We start from the raw sequence: 13,845 nt of genomic DNA, 5'->3' as shown, positions 1-13,845 counted from the left end.
GCGATCGCCCGACTGGTGAACACTTTTTTGGTGGGTGATTCACATTTAGATAAAACTATCGGAACGCCTCATGGCCCGTGGGGCGAATGACAAGGACGCTGCATCGACACATCTATCGACACATGGACACATTCGGTAGAGGTCCCTCTTAGCCAATGGGATGCCAGGATGATGCTCAGTAATAGCCAATGGCAGAGCAACTATAAGTATGTTACGTTCAGGAAACTTGGAGCTGCGAGTAGCAGACCATACTGTATTTTTACCTTTCGTATCTTGAAATTTCTTTCCTAACAAGAGGCAATATTTTCCAGTTGAGTCGTTACGTAATTTCGTTTGAAGAGACGTTCCTAAGTAGAGGTACCACTGTATTGTTGGTCAGATGTGGTAACCCCAACCCAAATCTTAGCCGAATATTTCTTTGAATCCCTTGAAGCCGTAATTGCGGAGCATGATAAAACTTAAAAACCTTTGAAACAATTAAGTTGCTGTTTTTTTTTTTTTACTTATAGAGACCAAATGTCTCCAAATTGTCCTCTGAATGTCTGACTTTTTGCTTAGTCTAATTAATTTCCTCTGAATTAGTACACAACCACAATGACATTTTAATGATCTTGTTACACAAAGACGAGCCTTCCAGGAAATGTGACGTCAAGGCTAACGAATGGAACAAAAAAAAAAAAAAGCAATAACACTCGAATAATCTTACTTAACGTGTGTTTTAAAAGTTCTTTGGGGGGGATTGAACATTGCCGGAGTACTTCAATCCTCTGCACAACAGAAGAAGAGAGCCACGGAGCAAGTCATAGTAAGACGTGAGCCCGTTCATTCTCTGTCGTGACGCAACATTGGTTTGTTTAACATCCTTTTCAACACCACACAAGTGACACGGGCTGTGTGAGTGTGTCAACACTGTGGGAAGTTTTCTGCCAGTAAAGAGATGTGGTACGGCAAAGCACAGCTGTGTCGCAACTATGACGTATGTAAATTGGGCCAATGACACAAGTAGTCGCAGTACTGGTTTGATGTCATTCATTTCCTTTTTTTTTTTTGTGAGAGAGCAGGGCAGTAATGATCGAACAGTCTGTTCGTTTCACAGCTGAGATCAATTTAGCGCGTGGGTGTGGAATTGCATAGACATTAGCAGATCCAGTTACTCTGGATCTTTCTTTTGGAATGACACACTGTCTGTTTCTGTTTCTGTGACGCAGTATTTGATTATGTCAATAATAACTACGGTTTTAACTTTCACTATAAGTTTTATGTGATGTGACATTTTTCTTTTTTAAAGTCCCCTGGGGCCATTACCAAATTTTGGAAAACTGTGATGCAATGAATGGACAAATGTTGATTCATTATGTACGTCATGACCAATTGTGTGTGGGTTAAATGTTGTGCGGATTTTTATAGCAGCTCTACTGAGACATATGTTTTGAGAATTGCACGATGGCCCAGATCTAAGGCTCTTGTGTACCCTGATTTATGTTTGTGTGCAAACTTTCTCTCAACATTTTAGAGCTCAATAGAATTCCTTTTAGTTGAATAAGGGCCAAAGATTCTTTAATGATGTTCCACCCATTGACCTTGATTGAACCATTCATCCAATAAACAAAGGAAACAAGTCTGGATTGTTTATTATCAGCAAAAGTATCTTCAAATTTTCATACATGATGACGTGTGTCAAATCTAGTCTGAAGTTGACTTCTGATTCCGACTGAAATCTGGCAAATAACAGCCTTTTGTGACTCTTTCAAATCATTTTTTCCCCGCCTTGGGTAATAATTGGATTTTAATGAACCTTGGGTTTAAAAAATTGAACTCCTTTTGTAACCTTCCTCACATTAATGTTTAATGGTTCACATTGTCCTTTGTGTTTATTTATGCCATTGTTGTACAAAATGCCAGAAAGCGATACTTGAGTGATTTGAACAAACATTAACTTATATTGAAGTTAAAAAAAAAGTATTTGTACTTTGTCACGTTAATGGTTTCCTTTATGTGTATTGTCAGATTGACAAGTACCTGTACTCCATGCGCTTCTCCGATGAGACGCTACTGGACATCACGCAGCGCTTTCGCATGGAGATGGTCAAAGGATTGAGCCGCGAAACCTACACCACGTCATCTCTAAAGATGTTGCCGACGTTTGTCCGCTCCATCCCCGACGGCTCCGGTCAGTGTTTCTGTGTCGCGATGAGGCAAACTGTTCCCCTATCGTCCACCCTTTCGTTCCACTCATTTCGAATTTGGAAGTCCAATATGAATGGCCTCTTTTGTGCTGCCATTAGTCAGCTGATTACTTAAGCAAGCTAATCATTTTTCACACTACCCCTCAGCACATGCCATATGTAAGTGTGACTCTTTTAAAAAAGTGCTCGACTGTATTTGTGGTTTTGAGTATCTTCTCCATCATTCCAGAGTAGAAAGAGCAGACTGTGAAGTGCAGTGCATTTGACGCAAAATATTTGTTTAATTATGACAGGTGCATTTTTTTTTTGTTGTAATCTGAAAGCCATACAGCATTTGAAAATTAACCGCCGGCCCAACTCAACAAAGTGACTATTCAAATATTGCATGCACCCTTTGTTGTTGAAAGCTCTTTCACATTGACTCAGTCATTTCCTGGAATCATGTTGATTTAGCAATAAGGAACACTTTTGATTGCTATTGGACTGTTGACCCGAGTTACAATGAACTTTCAAGATACATTTCAATAGAAGTGGACAGTTGGAGAAGAATATCTTGGTCAGAACACTGCAGTATGTAGAATGCGGCAGCGTTAGTATGAACACTGCACATAACGCCCGACTCTTTATCATATATGTCCAAAACAAGAGGTGTCCTGGCTAGTCAAGCAAAATTATAGACAACTAAAGTAGATGATTTGGTGCCACGCTGCAAAATGAAAGGACACAATTGACCCTATTCTGTACCAAGTCGGGTGCAAACCTTTTTGCTGGACCACATTTTTAAAACAGACCGACTGACGATGAAGTAAAATATACCTTAACAGAAAATTTGAAGCTGTTATTTTCCATGACTACCACCATGTCCCTTCTGCTCGTTCTTTACTCATCCCCTTTTTCTTCAGTGACAACCTTACTCTTGTTTCCTACAGAGAAAGGAGACTTTATAGCGTTGGATTTGGGAGGAAGTGCCTTCAGGATCCTTCGCGTCAAAGTCAGTCATGAGAAGAAGCAGACGGTTCAGATGGAGAGCCAGATATACGACACACCTGAGGACATCATGCACGGGAGCGGCACTAGGGTGTGTTCGCGCGCGCCCACACACACACAGACACACACACACAAAGGCATCTTCGTTCTCACCTCCACCTCTGCCTTGTTCCAGCTATTCGACCATGTGGCAGAGTGTCTGGGTGACTTCATGGAAAAGCATAACATTAAAGACAAGAAGCTGCCAGTTGGCTTCACCTTCTCCTTCCCTTGCCAGCAAACCAAACTTGATGAGGTAAAACTCAATTTTAAACACCTGACGACAATTTCCTCTTGGCTCATCATCGAGCCATCTTATTTCTCAATGTCCTGTGCCAATCGTGCTTCGAAAGCAAGGGTGGGAAACTGGCAACTGCAGCCCATGACCACACCCTGAGTGGCCAATTGATTAATTAAAAAAGGAAAACAAATATTTATTTATTTATTTATTTTAATTGTATTTACACACCCCACGATTACTTTATTCCATGAAAAATGGTGGGCGAGGGGTGGCATGGCATTTGCTGGTTTAACAAAATGAGAACAAAAAAAAATCTAAATTCGCAAATTTGTGAATCCATGGGTGCCGAACTGCGGATATTCTGGTGTCAACTGTAGTTTTAAGTTGTAATATCACCAGTCACCCCTAGATGGCTGATGTGTCATAGTTGATCTTACACTGGGTCTTATGCTGCTCTATTCCCCAATGTGAGCATAATCTTTTTGGACTATATGCAGGACAAACATCTCAATAATATAAACATTTGGAGCCAATTGATTTTGTGAAAACATGTACAAAATGAATTTTTACACGAAACAACAGAACAGACCAAGTGTCTTTTTGGATGGTATACTTTTGACCTGGTGGTTACTTCATAAAAAAGATCTATGATGTTTTTCCTTCATGCTGTTGCATCTTGAGTAACAGATAGCCCCGCTTTGTCTGTCTGCAGAGCACTCTGATAACATGGACGAAGCGCTTCAAGGCGAGCGGAGTCGAGGGCTTGGATGTTGTCCAGCTGCTCAACAAAGCCATCAAGAAACGAGGCGTAAGTCATGTCTTCATCTCTGTTTGAGTTTTACATAGAGCAGGTAATAAGTCGGGGCCGCCATGACTGAAACTTTTTCTCTTCCTTCCAGGACTATGAAGCGGACATCATGGCTGTGGTGAACGATACCGTGGGAACTATGATGACGTGTGGCTTCGACGACCAACGCTGTGAAGTCGGAATTATTATTGGTATTCCATTTACAGTGTGTCCAAAGGAGAGCTAAGTTCATCCAAGAATTATTATGAAAATAATTATATTTCCTTTAGGAACTGGCACCAATGCGTGCTACATGGAGGAGCTGCGTCACATCGACCTGGTGGAGGGTGACGAGGGCAGGATGTGTGTGAACACTGAGTGGGGAGCCTTTGGAGACGACGGCTGGTTGGAGGACATCCGGACGGAGTTTGACCGAGAGATTGACCGTGGCTCTCTGAACCCCGGCAAACAGCTGTATGTTCCTTTTGCTCACTCATGCTGCTACTGAATACGTTCTTGTGTATGCTTTTTTTTTTCATCCACCTACGAGGAGACATTGTTATATAAATATGTCACAGTAGAACAGCATCCTGTTACGATCAAAGGAAGTGAAAATTGAAGAGAAAATCCTGTCTTAGATGGCTCATTGAAGAAAATACAGGGTGATCCAAAATTTCAATATCTGAGTAACTACAAGTCCGAGACCAAGGCAGAGAAACTAAATAGACTTTATGTCAAAAATTAAAAAGATGTCTTTATTGAAATGCCAGCAATTCATAATATTCAAATGTTTGCAGATTTTATAATTGACGTTGCTTCACAAATGTTGGAGTTGGTAGTTCAGCTCCTGCTGAAGTTGAATCTGGCACAGGCAACCTTGCTCATTGAATTTATTTTTGCCATGTCCAACTCTTCTTTTCATTGCTAGTCGTTCTTCACCATGAAAAGAAATAATTAAATAAACAAAATAAGATTGTCCAAAGATGTCTTGGTACGATGAAGTCTCCAAATTCAGGGGCAACTACTGGTAATTGATCAAGTGCAACTTGTGTGATCAGCAGTTTGATAACTCAAATGTTAATTGGGCTGCAGGTTTGAGAAGATGGTTAGTGGACTGTTCATGGGCGAGATGGTTCGCCTAATTCTGGTCAAGATGGCCAGGGACGGTCTGCTGTTTGAAGGAAGGATCACCGCTGAGCTTCTTACTAAAGGGAAGATTGAGACCAAGCACGTGTCCGCCATTGAGAAGTAAGTTTCATTCAAAACGGCAAACTTGATGTGCATCGTGATTCAATCGGTCATTGCTGTGCCTTAGCAGGCTACAAAGTCAAGTCAAATTTACTTTTATAGCCTTTAATGAAAAAAAACGATGATTAAGGGATATGACCAAAAGCGAGGAGAAGCGGCAGTAAAACAGGCCAAAAATTCCGATCTCATGAAACTAGTTACATATGAAGTGTTGTCTAACTAAATACGCAAGTGTAGAAACACGTAAGTCTTAATTGAAATTTAAAGACTTCTACCTAGCTAGCTGCGCTAATTTCTGCAACACATGGCAGCAGGGTTAGAGGTCAAATAGTTATGATGTGTGGTCTATGGTCACCACCTCTTCACAGGTACAGTGGAATGGCATCAGTTAGAACCAAATTTATAATTCAGCTGCAAATATTTCTGTAAACTTTGGACAAGGGTGTCCAGAGGAATATAATTTGCAATTTAGTAAAATTGCATGGCACATTTTAAAATCTTTTTTGCTTCTTTAAAAGGGGGAAGGTGTTTTTTCAAAATGACATCTTCTGCTTGCTTTATAATCAAACCTGAAATGTAGAAAACTCCCGTCTTGTAGCTTTCTCTCAATAATTCCCATGACAAGGTTCCAACTTGAAAAATTCCCAAAATAATGCTTCCCTTCCCTTGAGCTGAAAAAGTTTGTGGCACCCTACTTTATTGGATTACAGCACAGTGCCACTCTTTCTGTCTCTTGTCTTGTTTAGGAGTAAGGAGGGATTAACCAAGGCCAAAGAGATTTTAGTCAGACTTGGTGTGGAGCCCTCGGATGACGACTGCACTGCCGTTCAACATGTGGGTATTGTTTCCAAAATACCGGTAGATGTTGAAAGTCTTCTTTGTGGAATGGAGGCTGGCCTAATTCTGGCGCTATTTCATCCTCTATTCTTGGCTTCTTTGCACAGTCAATAACATGTATGTTAAGTTAATTGGAGACCATAACTGTGAAAGTCAGATTTAATGGTTGTGACATTATGCGATAGACATTTGATTGACGGATGTTAAGTGCAGGGTGAACCTCGCCCACTAATCGCACCAGATCATCTGGGATAGATTCCAGTTTTGCATTATTCCTTAGTAAGTGGTTTTGGAATAAAAGCATGCGTGGATCTTTTAATGTGTTTCTCTTCCCTCATCCGCTCCATTTAGGTTTGCACCATTGTCTCTTCCCGCTCTGCTAACCTGATAGCGGCAGTGCTTGCGGGCATCCTCAAGAGGATCAAGGAGAACAAAGGGGTGGCCCGACTGCGCACCACTGTTGGCATCGACGGATCTCTTTACAAGATGCACCCACAGTGAGTTGTGGAAACAAGCGTTTATTTGAACTCCGATCACCATCCATTTTCTGGCGACAGTGTAAATGTTGCACAGCATCTCTGTCTTGAATTAAATTCACGTCTATTGGTAACAATTGACCCAAGGTATTTGTAGCTGTCTAAAGATTGCACCACCTGGCCTTTTATGAATGTTCCCATATTGGGTCCCTATTTATGTTCAGAATCTACTGAAACACCATAATAATAAAATTATGTTTGAATTCCACAATGACAACCTCATTGACACATCTGCCTCAGGTATGCCCGTCGTCTTCATAAGGCGGTCCGTCGACTGGTCCCCGACTCTGACGTGCGGTTTCTCCTGTCAGAGAGCGGTAGTGGAAAAGGAGCCGCCATGGTGACGGCGGTGGCCTACAGACTCGCTGAGCAATCGAGGCAAATCGCACAAACTTTGTCAGAGTTCCGCCTGACGACCGATCAGCTGCTGGAGGTGAGGAGTGTTATTTGTTTAGGCATGTGAGCGTATATCTGAGTTTTACTAATGATGTTGTATGTTTCTCCAGGTAAAGCAGCGAATGAGGACTGAGATCCAAAATGGCCTTTCGAAGGCTACGCAGGAGTCTGCCACCGTGAAAATGTTGCCAACGTTTGTGTGCAGCACTCCCGATGGCACAGGTTAGACACTTACTCATTTTCTTGTGAGGACTCAGTAGGTATGCTGTATAAATGTGTCATATGAATACTTTACATGCATTTGGACAGCTAGCTATTGCGCTCACAAATAATAGAAGAAAATGTGGATTTGGTCCACCATTTACGGCGAGAACAAATTTCAAAGGTAGTAGGCATAACTCTTAATTTAATGAAGCAGTCTGATTTTATTAATAAATGTCACATTTGTCCTTTTCGTGTTAATAAGGGATCCGGAAAGAAGGGATTTTTCAAGTTATTAGTCTCAATGCAGTGCAGTTTGGCATTTGACACTTTTACTTGAGATAACAGCCAAGGTCAAGCCTGAGAAAAGCAGCAGCAAAAAGAGAAGGCGCTATCATTAGTCTAAGGAGCTGTGCCATGTCCTGATGTACTCCCATACACGTTGTGACCTGACTTTCATATAAACAAGTCTGCACTGAGAAAGTCTTAGCCTGGCAAGAACAGCTTCCTCACCCCATAATCCGTCATTGATACGGTGTACTGTAAGTTCCTGTTTTGAAAACATGGGAGTTCTCATTATTAAAACAAAATATAACCTGATTTACCGCAATTTCACGACCATACGGCGCACCGTATTGTATTATTGGACGCAGGGGTAAAACATATGCTAGCTTAGAAAATATGGTATCATGCATGCATGCTAGCGTATTTCGTATGTTTTTAAAAAGGCAGCAGGAACAAAACTGAGTTCAGTTGTACTTTATTGAAGAATTTTAAAATGTACTCGTGTTATTTCTTGATCAGTCCTCCTCCTCAAATCCATCAAAGTCCAAATCTTCTGTCTCCGAAATTAACAGCTGCACAAATTCTCCCATCATACACGCCAGGTTCTCTCGCATCATTATCAGAGTCACTCTCGTTGCTGTGGGGCTCCTCAGAAATGATGCCGGCAGAGCGGCAAAATAAAGGATTAAAATCTCCAAGAAAGCGTCTTTATTTAATGTAACGCAGAACATGAAACTTTTTACTGCAGTAGGAGCGGAAGATGGCCTACTTTTACTTGTAATCCGCCGGATGTTGCTGTGCCACGTTCGTCCTTGCCCGGATGGTTTGATGGCGCTGTTTCATAAATACAAAGTACCAAGCACCATGGATGAGTTGATCTTGAATTCTGCAAATGCATTTTGAGCTTGCATAGAACTGATTATTTTGTCAACATGTCTTTCTGTCTGACTGCAGAAAATGGCGATTTCCTGGCCTTGGATTTAGGAGGAACCAACTTCAGGGTACTGATGGTCAAAATTCGTTCTGGGAAGAAAAGAACAGTGGAGATGCACAACAAGATTTATGCCATTCCTCTCGAAGTGATGCAGGGAACAGGAGAGGAGGTGATCTTAACATCCGATTGAAAAGATCATGCAGTTCATGCCGTAAAAATAGGCGACAGCATATAACCTTGACAAAATCGATGTGAAGGGTGTGGGAAGTTGCCAGGTTAGTGGTAAGCTTATAAGCAGCACTGTAGCTGTTTTAATGTAGACTGGCTGGTATGGTGTTTAGGATTAGTGGTGACTTCACTTTTTTTTTGTCAAGATAATCCGGTCTGTTACCTTTTGACCCTTGCTTCACTTAAAAGAAAAACTGTTGACCTACAAAACAACACATTTATCGCCACACTCTCACATAATGTTACATGCCTGTCATGCTTTTCATCTTTCAGCTGTTTGATCACATTGTGCATTGTATAAGTGACTTCCTGGACTACATGGGGATGAAAAATGCTCGTCTTCCTCTGGGCTTCACCTTCTCATTCCCCTGCCTTCAGACCAGCCTGGATGCCGTGAGTAGCTCTCTGTCTGTAGTTTTCTCAACATGTGGCATTTTCTGAGCCTGCGGATGTATGTGTGTGCGTGTCTACAAAGGGCGTTCTGGTGACGTGGACAAAAGGGTTCAAGGCAACAGACTGTGAAGGAGAAGATGTGGTGGGGCTTTTGAGAGAGGCCATAAAAAGACGAGAGGTTGGAAAAAAGTTTGTTGGGACCTCTTACATCAAATGCAATCTATTCCATGACACTCTGAATATGAATAATAATTAGTAGTTTTAAAAAATATTAGAAATAGAAATGACCTGTACAGTCATTAGCCATTATAACAGCGATCCTAAATGTACAGTGAATGACTCTAATGAGTTGACTTTCATTGTTTCCGCTCCTTTTAATGAAATAAACTTGGGTCACTGTAACTCTTTGTTTCTTCGAAAGGAATTTGACTTGGATGTTGTGGCTATAGTCAATGACACCGTGGGCACCATGATGACCTGCGCGTACGAGGAACCCACCTGTGAGATTGGGCTCATTGCTGGTCAGTTTACATTTTATAAAGGGAACTTCAAAGAGATGATCCAAATAATAAATAGAATAATAAAATGACTTGATGTCTGCATGTAGGCACCGGCAGTAATGCCTGTTACATGGAGGAGATGAGGAACATTGAGATGATAGACTCCAATGAAGGGCGAATGTGTGTCAACATGGAGTGGGGTGCCTTCGGTGATAATGGATGCCTCGATGACATCAGGACCGAGTACGACCGTGCTGTGGATGACTTCTCTCTCAATCCAGGAAAACAGAGGTACAACACTAAGACAAACACGTACATATACTCGCTTTATGGGCTGGACTTCGATCGATCTACGGGGCATCTAGAATGTATTCACGGCACTTCACTTTTTGTCACGAGTACTTTCCACTTACACTAAATGTGTATTTATACATGATTTGCCGCGTGTGTGTGTGTGTGTGTGTGTGTGTGTGTGTGTGTGTGTGTGTGTGTGTGTGTGTGTGTGTGTGTGTGCGCACTACAGATACGAGAAAATGTGCAGTGGTATGTACCTTGGCGAAATAGTGCGGAACATCTTAATAGACTTGACCAAGAGGGGCTTCCTCTTCAGAGGGCAGATTTCGGAGACGCTGAAGACCAGAGGCATCTTTGAAACCAAGTTCCTCTCTCAGATTGAGAGGTAAGAAAACCACCTCAATCTACACTTTTTTAATTTAGCCAGATACTCAGGAAGATGCTTGCTTACCTCAGTAATGTTCTCACTCAGAGTGGGTGTGTGAGTTAGTCAATCAATCAATCATTAGGTGGAATTGGAATTATGTGGACTTGATTGTTGATTATTCATGTCTTAAAGCAGTTGATGCGAACTCGCATACTGTATTTAATTACAACCAGAAGAGACGTTATTGATTCAGCATCAACAGGTACTGTACGTCTCAATATACTAGGATGTCATGGAAAAGTTTTAAGTAACACTTGTAAGTTCTTCAACTAAAAGGGAAAAAAAAAACCAAACAAACAAAAAAAAAAGACCCACTCATTTAGGTTCACTACAGAGAGTGAAATTTTAGAATACCGTTATTTTATTTTTCATAGTTTTGATGATTATTGCTTCCAGCTGATGAGAGCCTTAAAGTCATCGTCTCAAGTAACAGGAATATTACATGAGAAACAATCAAATGCTTGACAATTTAAAAATTAGGTGGACAAATTTATCTAGATATTCATATCTCCCTTGTGCTCAAAACAAGACCTCACAACAGAAAATCCCTTAGAAAATCATATTGGGAAAATAACCATTGCTTTAATTTGTTATCACCGGTAGATGAATTTTGTTAAATATCCATCCCTAGTTGAGTATTCTTCAACTTGATTAAAATTATTTTTTTCATCCTGGTGACTCTTGATGTGTGTGTCTTCCTCCAGTGACAGATTGGCGTTACTTCAAGTGAGATCCATCTTGCAACACCTTGGCCTGGACAGCACCTGTGATGACAGTATCATTGTCAAAGAGGTACGGTTTCGCCAGATTGCTCAGTACACCGAATAAGAATATATTCCGAGCGACTTGGTGTGAAGCTGTTGAGAAATGTGCACGTTCACTGTTTGTCATTTAAAACAAATACGTTTAACATTCACACTGTCATTTTCTTCTTTTGAAGCTAATAATGTACTGTACCATGATATTTTTTTTTTTTTTTGTGTGTGTGTGTGTTGGGGTTTCTTTTCATGTGGGCAGTAGCTCTCACCTGCTCTTTGCTGATTGGTGGTCCTTATTCAGCCGACCAATAAGTGCACTGGAGAGTGACCCAATCAGCAACTAACTAGTTTCAAGTGTGCCACCACCTGCAAAGATTAACCAGACTGTTTCAAGGGATTCCGTTGTTTTCAGCTGGGGGGGTTTCGTGAATCTTGTAATGTTTGTCAGACCCAATCCCTCGTGTGTCCTCGGTAGCTATGGGAAAAGTGAAGCCTCTTGAACTAATGAGACATTGTCTCTTACATATCAGCCAAGGGTTCATCACTCGATGTTACGTTCCTATTAGCTCTTTAAGGACCCCTGCTGCACAGTGAGCAGTACTGCAGTTTGTTTGAAACGAAAGCTTGCAATGGTGCTTCACTCCAAATTATGACCGTGTATTGATGTTTGTCTATGTTCCTAATACTCTGTACACACTACGCTGCACCTAAACTAAACGACTGAATCTCAACTATTTTTCTATGGACAACTGAACTAACTGACCATATTTGAACTTTCTATCTCTGGGTCTATAACTGAATGAATGGATGACTACCTGAATTACAAATTAACTGAATTTAATAGCTAATTCAAGATTAATAACTTGCAAAACAATACCTGTGAACAGTACCTGGTCACATGACCTTTTCCGCTTGGCCGCCCCAAATGAGACCAAGCCATGGTAGCGCATCACATTTTGCTCCTCTCCAACCTCCCACACCTATGTTAGACCCTTCCTCTTTTGCCATCGGTCATAAAGGTACTAACTACTCCTTGTCAACTATGACTACAAATGGAATACTCTAGCTTCGGCTGGTCTCGAGGTTTCTGCTCTCAAAATACTCTGCAATTATTGTTTTAATTAAAAATATCTTGGTATGTTGTACAGCCCTCATATTTCCCCCTATATTTGACTCAAGGTATCCCCAGGGCTCAATCTTGAGTCCGATGCTATTTTTAATTTAACATTGTACTGCTTCCAAGGGTCAATCCATGGGCTCAGGGCTGCAACCCCGGGGTTCAATTTTAATCCAATACTATTTTGAATTTAGAAAGGATTTTAACATTGTGCTGCTCCCATTTGAACTTTCACACCCTGACTAGTTTCAGCAGAGTCTTATCAAAACAAACTCTTTTGAACCGTATTGTATCTGTGCTGGGGCTGTTGAATAAAATACAGTTGGTGCACATTTGTTAGGAAATTTTGAAACTTACAAAACATTTGCACAACTGTGCGTTGTAAAAAAGCTTTGTGTGTGACTATCTGTAAATTTGACATGTGGAAATGCATGTCTTTAAAGGTTTTTTGAACTGATGAGATTCAGTATAGCGCTGTGTTGCAATGAAGATTTTTTTTTTCTTTCTTATTCAGGTTTGTGGAGCAGTGTCACGTCGAGCCGCTCAGCTCTGTGGGGCAGGAATGGCGGCCGTTGTTGATAAAATCAGGGAAAACCGTGGCTTGGACTATTTGAACATCACTGTTGGGGTGGATGGGACTCTCTACAAACTCCATCCACAGTGAGTTACATTATTGCAATTTTGTTCAACCAAAAACGATTCTCTGCGATTGCCTCATTAATCCAGGTTGGAAAAGGGCATCCTTCTCATTTCCAGCACAAATTATCCAGCAAACCTGATAAAAGGACATTCAAAATTCTAAAAATGTTCTTTTTAATTGTTGCAGGTGAAGTAAGCAGTCACTTGACATCATCCCAACTAATTATCTTTTCTGCACAGCTTCTCCCGGATCATGCACAAAACCGTCAAGGAGCTGGCTCCTCACTGCCATGTCAACTTCCTGCTGTCGGAGGACGGCAGTGGCAAAGGGGCAGCGCTCATCACAGCTGTGGGCGTCCGGTTGAGACAAGAGGTCAACAGTTAATAACTGTCACAGTCCAGTGTCTTCCCATGACTGGCCCCTTACTGCTCTGCCCCCTCCTCTGTCCCACACCCAGGAGCTGCTGTAGTGCGTCCATGAGGAAAAAAAAATTAGTTGCACAATTGCTATATTACCTGTAGAACATGTTGAAAGTTCGAAGATTATAGCTCATTCAATTGCTATAACACACCCCTGCAACTTTGCTTCGTGGTGTGTAATGTTGCCACCTTCGGGATTTTTCTAGTAATTGCAAGGTGTTGATCGTAATACTGTACAGTACTGTACAATGGTCTCACTGCCGTCAGTTTCGTGTCGCATTAATGTTCTTCCATGATAATAAGTAGCTGCATGTTTATGAAATCTTATTCTGTACCAAAGTTAGCTGAATGTGTCTGCACAAAATACACAAATATATATGAAGGGAGGCACA

General features: G+C 41.2%; 1 protein-coding gene across 2 annotated transcripts in view; it reads left to right on the top strand.

Moving 5' to 3' along the window:
- Positions 1-13,845, top strand: part of LOC109531513 (hexokinase-1) — an 18,933-nt gene extending 5,088 nt beyond the window's left edge. The window contains exons 2-21 of one of the 2 annotated variants that reach the window (XM_019895832.1): positions 2,008-2,170; positions 3,116-3,264; positions 3,349-3,468; positions 4,166-4,261; positions 4,353-4,452; positions 4,531-4,714; positions 5,333-5,488; positions 6,235-6,322; positions 6,677-6,822; positions 7,102-7,294; positions 7,368-7,479; positions 8,698-8,846; positions 9,179-9,298; positions 9,381-9,476; positions 9,720-9,819; positions 9,906-10,089; positions 10,322-10,477; positions 11,224-11,311; positions 12,909-13,054; positions 13,274-13,845. In XM_019895832.1, coding sequence (XP_019751391.1) covers positions 2,008-2,170; positions 3,116-3,264; positions 3,349-3,468; positions 4,166-4,261; positions 4,353-4,452; positions 4,531-4,714; positions 5,333-5,488; positions 6,235-6,322; positions 6,677-6,822; positions 7,102-7,294; positions 7,368-7,479; positions 8,698-8,846; positions 9,179-9,298; positions 9,381-9,476; positions 9,720-9,819; positions 9,906-10,089; positions 10,322-10,477; positions 11,224-11,311; positions 12,909-13,054; positions 13,274-13,418 — 2,691 coding nt within the window. In that variant the 3' untranslated portion in view covers positions 13,419-13,845. Of the gene's footprint in view, positions 1-2,007; positions 2,171-3,115; positions 3,265-3,348; positions 3,469-4,144; positions 4,262-4,352; positions 4,453-4,530; positions 4,715-5,332; positions 5,489-6,234; positions 6,323-6,676; positions 6,823-7,101; positions 7,295-7,367; positions 7,480-8,697; positions 8,847-9,178; positions 9,299-9,380; positions 9,477-9,719; positions 9,820-9,905; positions 10,090-10,321; positions 10,478-11,223; positions 11,312-12,908; positions 13,055-13,273 lie in introns of both variants that reach the window. The other variant, XM_019895831.1, reaches the window with a different exon arrangement.

Source organism: Hippocampus comes, unplaced genomic scaffold, assembly GCF_001891065.2.
Source record: "Hippocampus comes isolate QL1 unplaced genomic scaffold, H_comes_QL1_v1.1 scaffold80, whole genome shotgun sequence".
NCBI classification, from domain to species: Eukaryota; Metazoa; Chordata; class Actinopteri; order Syngnathiformes; family Syngnathidae; genus Hippocampus; species Hippocampus comes.
Note: the sequence above shows the minus strand (reverse complement) of the source record. Positions and strands in the feature narration are given on the sequence as shown.